The 12472-nt window shown below is 39.7% G+C and overlaps 1 protein-coding gene across 1 annotated transcript; it reads right to left on the reverse strand.

Moving 5' to 3' along the window:
- Positions 1-359: 359 nt before the first annotated feature.
- Positions 360-11940, reverse strand: prpf6 (PRP6 pre-mRNA processing factor 6 homolog (S. cerevisiae)). The gene is made up of 21 exons (XM_008413905.3): positions 11703-11940; positions 10513-10675; positions 10256-10374; positions 10087-10165; positions 9137-9313; positions 8609-8737; positions 8413-8507; positions 8163-8319; positions 7768-7930; positions 6512-6630; positions 6012-6230; positions 4849-4971; positions 3774-3895; positions 3506-3644; positions 3285-3404; positions 2456-2632; positions 2221-2354; positions 1893-1984; positions 1299-1413; positions 1035-1161; positions 360-859 (listed from the first exon to the last, which is right to left on the reverse strand). The coding sequence occupies exons 1-21, from the start codon at positions 11888-11890 to the stop codon at positions 707-709; spliced, it is 2910 nt and encodes a 969-aa protein (XP_008412127.1). The 5' UTR covers positions 11891-11940; the 3' UTR covers positions 360-706.
- Between the last annotated feature and the right edge of the window lie 532 nt (positions 11941-12472).

Below are 12472 nucleotides of genomic sequence, written 5' to 3' on the forward strand. Positions count from 1 at the left end.
ACCGAAGCGGAAATATTGTAATTTTGGAATCTATCTTTGTAACATAGATTATATTCCTTTCCATAAAATATCTACGGAAAGAGGAAGATTTAAGTAAAAGGATTTATTTAATCGGAAGTGATCGGGTAGATTGAGACTGATTAGAAAAAGTCATTTATCGATAAGTGGTTAGATTTTAAAATATATAAACAATGCCCCACCATTTAAAAATCTTTTTTGAATTCCGATATATAAAATATCACTATATAAAATAGGTAGGAGCATTATGATGTGGATCGAACCTTGAAGTGTTTTCCAGGAAGATAATTAAATAACTGAAGAAGAAAAAAAGAAACAGAGAACATCATTATTCTGTTAAGTACATTGCAGAGGGGGTTTACTTTGCAACAAGACAAACAAACATGAGAAAAGCCTAAAAATTAACAACCTTATTCCATGTGGCGCTGCTGAGTCACCCAATGGCTAGTTCACAAAAACTGCTGGTTTTACTGAATGTTGTTACTACAGTCATATCCATATGGCTAACAGCATAACATTTGTCACTTTTAGATCGTCATTATTTTCTGCAAAAAAAATCCATGTTTGTAAAATGATAAACCTAAAAAAAATGTACTTTGTGTGAGCTGGGAAAGTCCAGGTAGAGAATAAGTGTGTCCATAGCTGCTCCTGGTGACTGCCAGAGTCCTGCAGGGAATTCTTGAAAGTTTCAGAATGTATTCTTAATCTTGCTGGCGACCAGTGCTAAAATCTCTCCCGTCTTCCTCTGCCAGTTCAGGACGTGTTTGGACTCGGCACACCACAGCTCTCCATGGCGGGGCTCTGCATTCTCACACCGTTTCCGCACCTCTTCCTGTTGCTCCTGATGGATGCAGACCATTAGCGTTAATGCTTACGATTAAAAACGCAGGAAGAAGTCACGAAGCTTTTGAGAAAAACGCTCATAATACTTTAAACTGTATGGCGCTAAAAAGAGAAACTGAAATGTAGAGTTAATGATTCACGAGGTAGCACAAAAATAAGTTGGAGATCAGTACCTCTGTGCCGTGCTGCAGCTCAAACTTGTAGAAGAGAGCCCAAGCGTCTCCCAGGTCGGGCTCAATCTTTACTGTCCTGAGGAACCACTCTCTGGATTTGGTGATTTTACGCTCACTCCAGAACAACCTAATAATGCATGAGTTTAAATTAAAAAAAATATATATATAAAAAAACATTAACAAAAATCTAATTTTAGTCATTTGATTATTAAAGGCATGTTATTTGTGACAAAAGGACAGAGCAGTAAAATGTTGTAGCCATACTTTGCCACAGCGAGCAAGACATGGGGATCATGTTCACACTTCTTCAAAGCGTCCACACTCTTTGTCTTCCTCTGGGGTCTGGCTTCCAAGAACACGGCCTCAGCCCACAGGATGCCTAACAAAGAACAGTTGGGAAAGAAAAAGTGACTTTCTAAAAATGTACAAAAAGTGAGCTGCAATGTATAAGCCTATTCTGTTGTCAAGAATAAATAAAAAGTGGAAAAAATTTGAAAGTGCTGCCAAAAGCATAGAATACATTGTGATTATTTTAGTTTAGTTTTATTTCAGTGGAAACATTTAAAAATGTAGTTTTTTTTAACATCTAGTTTAGATTTGTTCATTTTCTTTTTCAACTCACTTAAAGATCCAATGTGGTTTTTGACCAAGGAAATAAAAGCTCAAAATTAGTGTGTGATTGAATTTTTCTTATGGCTTTTGGACAAAAATTAGCTCAAAACCCAAACTAGTTTAAATAATTTTATTATCTTTATTCACCAATGAAGAATTACCAATGTTCTTCAGATATATAAGGAAAAAAACATTTATTTATTGAATAAAAGGCTGTTTTATATATATATATATATGTATTCTTACCTGAATTTGGGCACTCCTGCAGGGCTTTGGCCATTAATGTGTTGGATATGTTTTTCAATCCAGCCCTGTACTCCAACCTGACAGACTCAAGCCTGGTAAACAAACGCTTCAATTATTTCAAAAAATTCCTGGGTAAACATGTGTTCATATTTGGCTAAATTTGTCTTTCAGTGTTACAGTGAAAATATTGCGCATTATGGAGAAAATCCAATAACTGATATAATGCAATACTTGGTCCAAAAATTATAAAACATAATGTAAAAAAATGTCAAAGGACATCCTTTGAACCTTGACCTCAGATAAAATACGTTCACTTGTGTTTTCTCACCACAGGTCAGGGGACTGCGGGTTCTTCAGCCGTGCTTTCTCCAGGATCGCTCTGGCTCTGGTCAGCTGGCCGACTCTTTCCTCGAGACGAGACAGCAGCAGCCACAGAGGCACCGAGTGGGGACATTTTTTCAACTGCAGCAGCAAAATAAACATAAACAAACAACTCGTTCCACTTATTCGGACACACACCTTGAGAAGTACCAATCGTAAGCATATCTTTTACTCTGCCTTACCCCTTGATTATAAGCCTCTCTGGCCTTGTCCATGTTTTCACACTGCTCCTCTATCTGGCCTCGCATCATCCACAGCTTGGGGAAATCTTCATAATGTTTCAGAGCTTCGGTGCACAACTCCTGCGCAGCTTCTATGTTTCCCAACACCCATTCTAGTTTCACTGATTTCATGAATACCTGTGAACATGACGGAGAAAAGATTTGCCTCGGTCAGAAAACGAGGACGAATGAATTCCAATGGACTGCCCTCCCATCAACAAAGACATAAAATAGAAAAAAAAAAAAAAACACACACACACACATTGTAAAATAATCTGGCATCCTTGCTAGGAGCTTAACTGAGTCATTACCCCATAAATGTGTCTCATCAGACATTAAAAGTAAGGCTCTGTGAGCCTATAATGCAGGGATGAAAAGGGAAAGTAGCCAGGTTAAACAGATGTGATCGTTAATGAGCTCAACTAGCAGCATCTGTCAGACTGAGTGTTCCTGTTTGTAGGTGAAGAAGAACTGCAAGCCTGAACCTGAAGAGACCAGAATGTTTGAAGAGGCCAGATGAAAGATGAATCACTAATAACTTGCTTTTAAACACGGCTTTCTACAAAAGAGATCATTACAATTAGATTACAATGGTGAACCAAGGGTCACTGAAAAGCTCTACTGATGGCAACACACGGGGGTCATACAGGAGCGGTTATGGTGAAACAGGGAACCCTCTTAAAAAACCTTTTATCTTTCAGATAAAAAAAACAAATCATAAGGCTTGTTAAAAAAAAAAAAAAATCCTCCCAACATCTTTTAGTAATTTCACCACCCCCTTTTCACCCACCCGGGCTGTTGGTGCGCTGCTGCGAGCCTTGGCCAGCAGTCGACGGGCTCTTTCGTATTCATTGTTTTCAGACTCCAGTTTGACGGCAGCCAGCCAGATCTCTTCGCTGTTGGGATTCGCCTGGAATAAACAGTAACGAGCAACACAGAGAGGGGCTGAGTGTAGCACAGGACAAGCAACAAAGTGTGACGAGTCAACTTCTGCATGATTTTTGTTTTCACCTGAAAAGCAAGAGCAAGGATACTTCTTGCAGCTGGAACGTCATTGGCCAGCCACTTGGACTTGGCGCCCATAAGCCACAGCACCTCCGCTTTGGGACAGTGAGCTACTGCTCTCTGCAGAAGGGCTTCCAAAGACTCCCTGAGACGGACGGACGGAAGGAGGAACAGACGCAGTTGATGTGATCCATGAGGAAAAAAAGCAAGAGAAAATTAGACACTGGCAATCAGTCAACAGAAGAAAAGAAGAGTAGTAAATAAAGCTGCTCACCTGGTGCCGTGGTTCTTCTCAAAGTAGGCGGCTCGTAGCCAAACGCTTTTCTTACTGGGAAACACTTGCAGGGCGTGGGCATAAATGGCCCTGGCACACTCCAATGCTCCGTGGGCCACACACTGAAACACAAAGAGCAGCTGTTACACTTCCAACAGGAAACTCGTGTACAAAAAAAACATCTGCTGCACAAGTCCGGAGTTCACTAACATTCATCACGGGATAATTATTGACAGTTTTAATGATGCATTTGAACAATTTTTCCAAAGTGGACTGACAATACGAATAAGTTAAATGTGTTAAGGCACAAGCTTGAATTTAACGCAGCAGTACACATTCAAAATGATACACAGACTCAGATATATGATCCCTCAGTCCCTCAGCCAGGTACAGACAAACAGCCCACATTTTGTAAACATCAATAAGGTTCTGGCATTATTCTGCCAGGATATTTGACCATTGCTTTTATCAGGAATGGAAGAGCACAGTTAAACTGGTGGCTTTCCTGTCAGATGCCCGGCATTTTAGTTTAATCATAGTTTTGATGTGTGTTTATATGTCTGGAGGAGTCAAAGTGAGGCTTTCAAACTTAACCCTACGTGTCAAGAATGGTGGTGATAGCATGCTCTTTAACTTTCAAACAAGATGTTTGAAAATTGGTTAATGATCCCAACCACATATTGAAACTGTTTTTTAGATAAAGAAAGAAATCAAGTTTCTGGACTGGCAATGACCTCAACCCTGCTGAAGAGTATGGTGTACAATTGAAAGTCTATGATTTAAAGGAGCTCTGCCAAGTCTGAAAAGCTGGGTGGTTAAACTTAAACCCAGGATTAATGATGGCTACAAAAAGCACGTGATTATTTGTGGGGTCCAGACGCCTGTATGAATAATTTTGAGCCTGTGAGAATCAAAGAAAACCAACAATAAATCCAAGCTATTTGTTGAATAATCACACCCGACGCATCATTAAAAACTCGTGCTTAATACTGATGATGAGTTGGTGTTGTGTCATCGTTCTAAGAGACGACCGGTGTAAAGAAAATGCTAAAACATATGTTTCTCTGAAACCCACACTGTCTGCATCCTCCATCCAAGTATGCTTGCGGTCCTCCTCCTCGATGCCAATCCCTATGACAGCCCTGATCACCGCTTGGCAGGTGGCCACACTGCCTGCTTTGTCACACTCCTCTGCATCCTGCGTGACAAACAGAAACATTTAGACAGAAACGTCTCTGGGCGAAGAGGAAGAATGCAAAAGTACTGAAGGCATGAACTGTTTGCACCCATTTTAGTCTAGCAATCAGACTGGGATTATGAGGAAACGTAGAAGGGAGTATTTACACACCTGGTGTTAGAGGAAAAAGTGTTTCACGACAGATACCGGAGATCCTTGGATAAACCCTGGTTACTGATTAACATCCATGTAGATGACTTACAGTTTTATATGTACATAAACTGTCTTTTACAGAGAGCATTCTGCTCTAAGGAAAGCCGACTACCTGAGGATAACATGAGGTAAGGCACTGATTAACCTAAAACCTTAAACTTTCTTGCAAGCTATAATGGGTGTTTTTTTCCATCATTTACACTTAACTCAAAGCATAGGTAGCATAAGGAAAAGAAAAATTATTCGACGGTCGGTTATTGCAAAATAACTGAACACTAGACATAAATGTCAGTCAGTGTGCTGGCATGTTTAGTTTCATTCAGTTGAAGTAACACTGGAGCACTTAGCCAATATCCTGGCATTCTGTCAAATCAGAATGAATCCAAGCATGCCACAGTTTAAAGGTGCAGTCATATTTTCCACCTTATTTTGATATGGTAGTCTGTGATTCAGAAGGAAAAGAAAAATGGAAAAGATCAACAAGGATGTTTTTTGTACATGCGATGTTAATGCATTAGAACAGAACAAAAGTTTATTGAGGCCGTTTAAACCTGATGTGTGCTCTGTCTGAGAGCAAATTCACACCAGGAAAGTCTTTTGGTCTGTTTGTTTGGTCCACACTAGTTATTTTGGTATGGACCAAATAAATGAAAACATCCTAAACAAGGTCAAGTTTGTAAAAGTTGGGAATATAAAAACATGTAAACAATAAAAAAAAATAAAAAATCTGCAAAGTCAGCGGGATTTTTACAGCATAAAAATCCCACTGACTCTGCAGACTCAGGCATTTTGAATCTACCAAGTCATTTGAAATCTGATTTTTATTTGCTCTATAACGACCGACAGACCTGTATCCATTGCTCTCTGTTGATTTCCACACCGTTGGCCCGCAGAGAAGTGATGGCTCTGTCAATGATCTTTTCCACCATCTGAGTGTTGCCGTTGGCCTCTTCCAGCTTGGCAGCAGTGATCCAGATGTGGCGATCGGTGGGGATATTCTCTCTGGCTTTATTCAAGACACGGCGGGCGTTCTCATAGGTTTCTAGTCGGGCCAGAGCCAGCCACAGCTGATGAAAACCAAAATGTTAACCTTTGCAAAAACCTTCCTGTGTGCCTAACTGCTGCACAAAATCTAGTTCAAAATGAAATGTTAATATTAGGGGTGCAGTGATCAGAATTCTGCAAACAATTTCCAGTTTTGGTAGAGCTTTGGCCTGTTGACAATGATTTGTTTGTAACATAAAAAGAAATAAGAACTTCTATATATATAGTGGACCCCCACCATATATATATTCTCTGATTATTTGAAACCAAGCATCATGTGAATGCGAGGATGTTTGAAGCTTACCTCTACGCTTGTAGGGCAACACTCAACAGCTCTGCTGAGCATAATCCTGGCATCTTCTGGCTCCTCAAGCTCAACAGCTGCCTTCCACAGTCGAACTGACTTTGACACGTTCTCCAAAGCTGAAGAAGATAAATACACACTATGTGATGGCAGCATGTAAAACATTTCACAAATGTAATGGCTTAATCACTCTGTTAAAGAGACAAACATTCAGGCAGCCAGATAAGAGCCATTTTTGGAGAAAGGCCACTAGAAAGCTCTCAACCTGGACCAAACACTAAGCCGGGTTGGAATGCAGACCTGGAAGCTGAAAATGCGGAAAATGAATCAGAGCAATGGGTCTGCCAATTCAGCACAGCAACACAGCTAAACAAAGTAAGCCGTTACTTGTGGTCATTCACCGAATGCAATAAAAACAGTATGCGTTTGTTTCCTTTAACAGTTTTACTACAAATGTTTTTATGTGCTTTGATTCAGACACACGGCTTATTAAGTGAATGCAACTTGACCCAAAAGTTGAAAAACAGGAACAAGTCTGATGTGAGAACCTATAAATCAAATCTTTTTTTAGATGTGGAGTTGTGCCTGCATTCAAGTGAGACTTAAAGTTGTACTAAAGTTGTACTAATGTATACCTGATGTCTTTTCATGAAAAGACATCAGACATGAAACTGACACACTGATTAGCTGTCAAATTACCATGGAAATCACTTCATGTGTGAAAGCGGTTCAAGTAGCGCATTCGTAGTCGAGTTGGGTGGGAAGCAGAAAAAGAAGTATTATGTACGTAGTCAGGGAAGGCAAAGCAGAGACGTTCAAACATGTAGAGGCGGAGAAAGATCCTCCTTAGAGACTGCTTCCATCCATCTCTGTCAGTGGAGTATGCTGCTGGGAAACACTGGCGCATGTGTGCCTGTGCGTGCATGTGTGTTGGGGCATTGACACCATGGTTAAATGCAGGGCCCGGCCTTGAAGACAAGCCAGCAGCACAGCTGCCAAATGTTACTCTGATAGCTTTGTGTGGGCTCTTTTATGAGACAATCAACAGATTGGGACTGGCCTTGAATTCTAGTCTGACAGAAATTAGCGTCTTCCTTTTGGCAGCAGAGCCAAACTCAAGGCACACGAAGCTCACAGCAACGTCTATTTCCAAAACAACTGCTTCATTAGACGGCGAGTGCAAAAAGAGGAAAAGCACAATAAACACGAGTTTGTTGATGTTGTTTTGTTTTTTTTCTTCAGAACTAAGACCTTACCCTTCCTGAGGACTCGTTTCTTGGCTCTGATGTCTGTCTCGAGCTCAGCTGCTCTGATGTAGATGCGGACAGACTGCGGTAGGTGGCGGACAGCCTGAGCAACCACGGCTTTAGCTGTGTCACCGGGTTGGAGCCTTGCAGCCTCCAGCCACACGTCTTCGCTCTGGATGAAAATCAGATCAGAAATGTTCTTCTCGGCAGAAATGTAGAGACTCTTTCACCAAATGTATTTTTCTCCAGCAAGAATATCAAGTTTTAACTTGTCTCGATTAGTCACTGAGAACTAAAATGATGCAACCAGTGAAATATAATTTATTTTGACTATACTATACCATACGTGTGAAACCTTTTAAAGCCTAAACGGAGTTTGTTTTCAATCTATTTGTTGTCTTTACCTTTGGACACATCTCTGTGCCTTTCATGATCAGGTTTCTAGCCACCTGCAGCTTGCCTGTCACCTCCTCTAGCCTGGCAGAAGCAATCCAAGCAGGTGGATGGTGGGGGTTGGTCTCTCTCACTGACTTCAGCAGCAGCCGAGCCTTTTTAATGTCGCTGGACAGACAGCCAAAAAGTAATCATCAAACAAGAAGATGAAAACAAAGGGTTGCATCTTCTTCGTTATCTTTAAGAGAAGCTTGTTCCTACCTGATGTCTCCTCCATAGGTGGGAATCATGGAGTTGAGGTCTGTAAGGTAACCCTTGGGATCAACAACAGTCTGTCCACTGACTGAATCAGAAACCTGGAAGGTAAACAAGGAGAGAAAATAAAAATGACACTTTAGATCTAAAGCCAACATGGCGTGAACTGACGTTCCATATTTCAGAATGGATTAAAGGTCACCTGACTGAGCCTCATATCCATAAGCGTGTTCCTGGCCTGGCCAATCTTCCTCATATCCAGCTCTCCTGTCCCAGGAGTCATCAGACCCGGGGTCATGCTTCCTGGATACGGTGTGTTCAGGCCTCCCAGCTAGCAAAGACGGGAAGCAATAATAGAATAAAATGCAGCATTTTAGCATACCAATATCTATAAAACATAGATTTCAATGTTAAAATAATGTATTGCAGAAAGTTTTTACTGAATAAACTATGTTTGCAGTTCTTTATGGTAGACTATTCTGCAACATGCACATCCATGGTGTATAAGCAAATTGCCTTTTTATGTTTTATTAAAAATTTCTACTACGGCTTATGTGACTGTCGATACCTTCTGCAGTTATCCCTCGTCAAGAGAACATAAGGCAGACAACACTGAGTGCAGCTCTCACTGAGACATCCTGACTCCTGCTGGAGCTGATTGTAACTACAACATATAATGTTCAGTGCCAGGCTTTTATTACAACTTATGCATATTTGCATAAATACTGACCCCCTGCAACGGATCAACAGAGGTGTGATTCTCTCCGCTCTGCAGGTGTTTAGAGAAGAAGCTGTCAGGGACGGGGGTCAGCTTCTCATGCCGGGGATTCCTCTGACGCTTGTTCCGTGCATCTCCGACTTCAGGGATGCTCAGCCACTCCTCCTCTGACACCTCTGCCAGCTTCCTCTATAAATGATTAGGAAGAATTAATAAAGGTGCCTCCTGGAAACTCATCTTCTCTGTCACTGAAGGAAAAAAAATCACCCAAACAACTACAACAGTAGATCAGCTGATATTTTTTTTTCAAACTAACACTGAAATGTAACCAATGAAGTAAAAAAAAAAACAACAACTTTCTTGCTGCAAGAATAAAGAAAATAATAACAGGAAAAACATCAAAGCTGAGAAAATATTTTTTCTGTGACCCAAGACAAAGCAAATATCCAGAGACATGTTGTCACAAAGGAATATAAACAATCCTAAAGTAACAAAGGAGGCAAACTAAATTTGGATTTATAAATCTAACTTGTGAAAATTCAGGTTTGAAAGGATAAATCTCTGTTTTGGTTGAGTCATTTTTTTCTTTAAACAAACTTGTAGTCAAACACCTCAAGTTTATTATGACATTCCAAACAATAATGCAAAGGCTGTCAATTTTAGAGTAAATGGGCTCCATAATGACCAATCATAAGTTTCAGAAGTTTTATTTTCGACAAGAATCAGAATAACTTTCTTAATAAAGTTTTTGCTAGCTTGTGTATTTCACAATTTTGCAAAGCAGTTAGACAAATACAGCAAAAATAAATGCACCAATCTACTGTGTCATCTGTCATTTTGCACATTGAAACAGTTGAATTAATACAAACTACAAGGTGGTTGATATTTTTTATGTAAAATACAACAGAAGTACAGCATGTCAAAAGTTTAGAGACATAAGAAAACATAAGAAAATGTCCCACCTTCAGATCTGAGAACTGCTGCTGGATCTTTGGTCGCTCCATACGATATTTTTCAATTTCTTCCTTTTCTCTCAGTTCCCTATAAAAGCACGTCAAGCAATCAATGTTAGAGACACATGCAGCACCTTACCTAAAGGCGAGTATTTTATTTCCAAGTTCCTCTAGTGACCTTCTTTCTTTGCGTCTTTCGTCCATCCTCTTGTCCAGAGCTGCATATATAGCGTCTGCTTCTTCGTCATCTTTCTCATAAGGCCCGCTGGAGAACAAGCTCCCTGCATACCCATTAAACTTTAGGGATGAATGAGACAAAAAACTGTTAGGGGAATAGTTTGCCACAGTTTTGTCACCTTACATTTTTGAGTGAACAATTTAAAAATTTGAACTGAACCATGAAGTCTAAATGTTAAATAATTTATTCGTAGAAACCTCATCGTAGTTGGTGTCATTCAGGTCTTCATCATCATCGTCCTGATTCTTTTTCATCTGGTCCCCAACCGTCCTTTTCCCCGGAGGCGCGTGACGGTCATCCACGGGATCGTTGGCATCACGAGCAGGACCGATATCCGACCGTGTGGTGAAACCAGTAGCGCTACGACACAAACACTGTCCTTCAGATCACAGAAACTATGGTGGCTTGAGAATCAAGACTAAAATAAGATGAGTGTTGAGAACATTTTGTCTTTAACAAGTTGGCTGTTCTGTTTGGAGCCATATATTTAGTACATGGAAGTATTAAGATCCTAGCTGCCTGTTTAACCCCTGCCTTATTTTTCGGTCGTGTTTTACACGACCGTGGTGTATCCCTAAAATACATAATTTTCACTTAAGTAACAAAATGGTTACTTTAAAGACTATGTAAGCAGAAAGTTTTTTATTTCACAATAAATTAAAAAAATAACATGATCTTTCCCTGAATAAAAGGGCTATCATTATTATTTTTTGGTGACCTAACACTTAGCTAAACCCTTGTTAAACTTAGGTTAAACTTGACTGAAGGTAAAAAATACCTGAAACCTACGGTGATTGGAATTGATTCACCGTAGGTGATTGGAAAAAACGGTGATTTTCTGTCCTTTACATTAAATATCTACCATTAGAAATCTACTGTTCTTAAATTGTTTGCCAAATTACAACTTATAACCATGTAACTTGTAATGACTTTTCCGCAAATAGTTTTGAATGATCAATTTGTTTTGGATTATAATTTGGGTCGAGTTGGATTGTAAATAATTAGAATTTATACATAACTAGGTCATATATAAAGCTAAATATAAACTAGGTCTGTTTGTCTTGTAAAGTGTCTTGAGAAGACTTTTGTCGTAAATTAGCGCGTTTTAAAGAAAATAAGATAAGTAAGCACGATGAGCTCGAGAGCTTTTGACTTTAAGTTCGAAATAAACTTTTGACCTCATTGAGAAGAAATTGGGATGTCAAAATAACGGTTGACAATTGTATTACATATTATTAAATTAAAGCAAGTTCGCTTTTTTATGATGAGCAAGCTTAGATTACAAGTGCACTTGCATGACTCAAACATAATCTTAAACGTTTTATTTCATATAACAACAACATTGGTCTTGTAGCTAGGCTAGCTCCTTAGCATTAATTTAGCTTACCCTCTGCCTAGACCGGGAACGTAGCCCAGCGGAGCAGGCATCCCCAAAAATGGTTTCTTCTTTTTCCCCATGAGCGGAGAGGCAAGGGGCATTATGGGGGTTCCTCCGCTGGCCCCCGCAGCGGCAGTGCCCGCTGCTGCTGTTTTGGAGACAATTTTAGTGCCTTGCTTTGCAGCATTGCTAGCCATCGTTCCTCTAACGACGAACCTCCACTGGCGGATGAACAACAGCTTAACTTCCGCTCCAAAGAAACGGCAACGAGTCTGCCCTTCTAGAAGACTGTCTAAGTTAAAACAGCGCCCCAACAGGTCAAGCTGATTGTATCTCATTTTAATTCAATCTACGTTATCTCGTCCTTAAAACTTTAAGCGTGAAAAATGTGTGTAATTTTCTACAAACTTGGTTCTGTGGTTCGGTGACTGACTGATTTTAGACTGTAAAACAATTTATTCACACATGTACGTCAACCGTGTTTTAAAGTGGCCACAAAAGGGCGCCACATCCATAAAGCAAAAAGGATGTACTTTACTTATACTTTAGTCAATGTGTTAGTCACAAAAATAAAGAAAGGAAAGAAAGTAAGGAAGAAAGGAAGAACAAAGTGAAAGAAAACATTTTTTTTTTATACATGCATGTTCCATTTTTTTCACTTATAATATAGGAGAGTTTTCTTACATAACTTAAAAAGTTGCACTTGAGTCATTGAGGAATAAAGAGGCCACTGCTTTTTTTTAAAGAGAACATTGGCAAAAGTTGAATATATTAAGAAT

This window comes from Poecilia reticulata, chromosome 7 (assembly GCF_904066995.2).
Source record: "Poecilia reticulata chromosome 7, P_reticulata-male-v2, whole genome shotgun sequence".
Classification (NCBI taxonomy): Eukaryota; Metazoa; Chordata; class Actinopteri; order Cyprinodontiformes; family Poeciliidae; genus Poecilia; species Poecilia reticulata.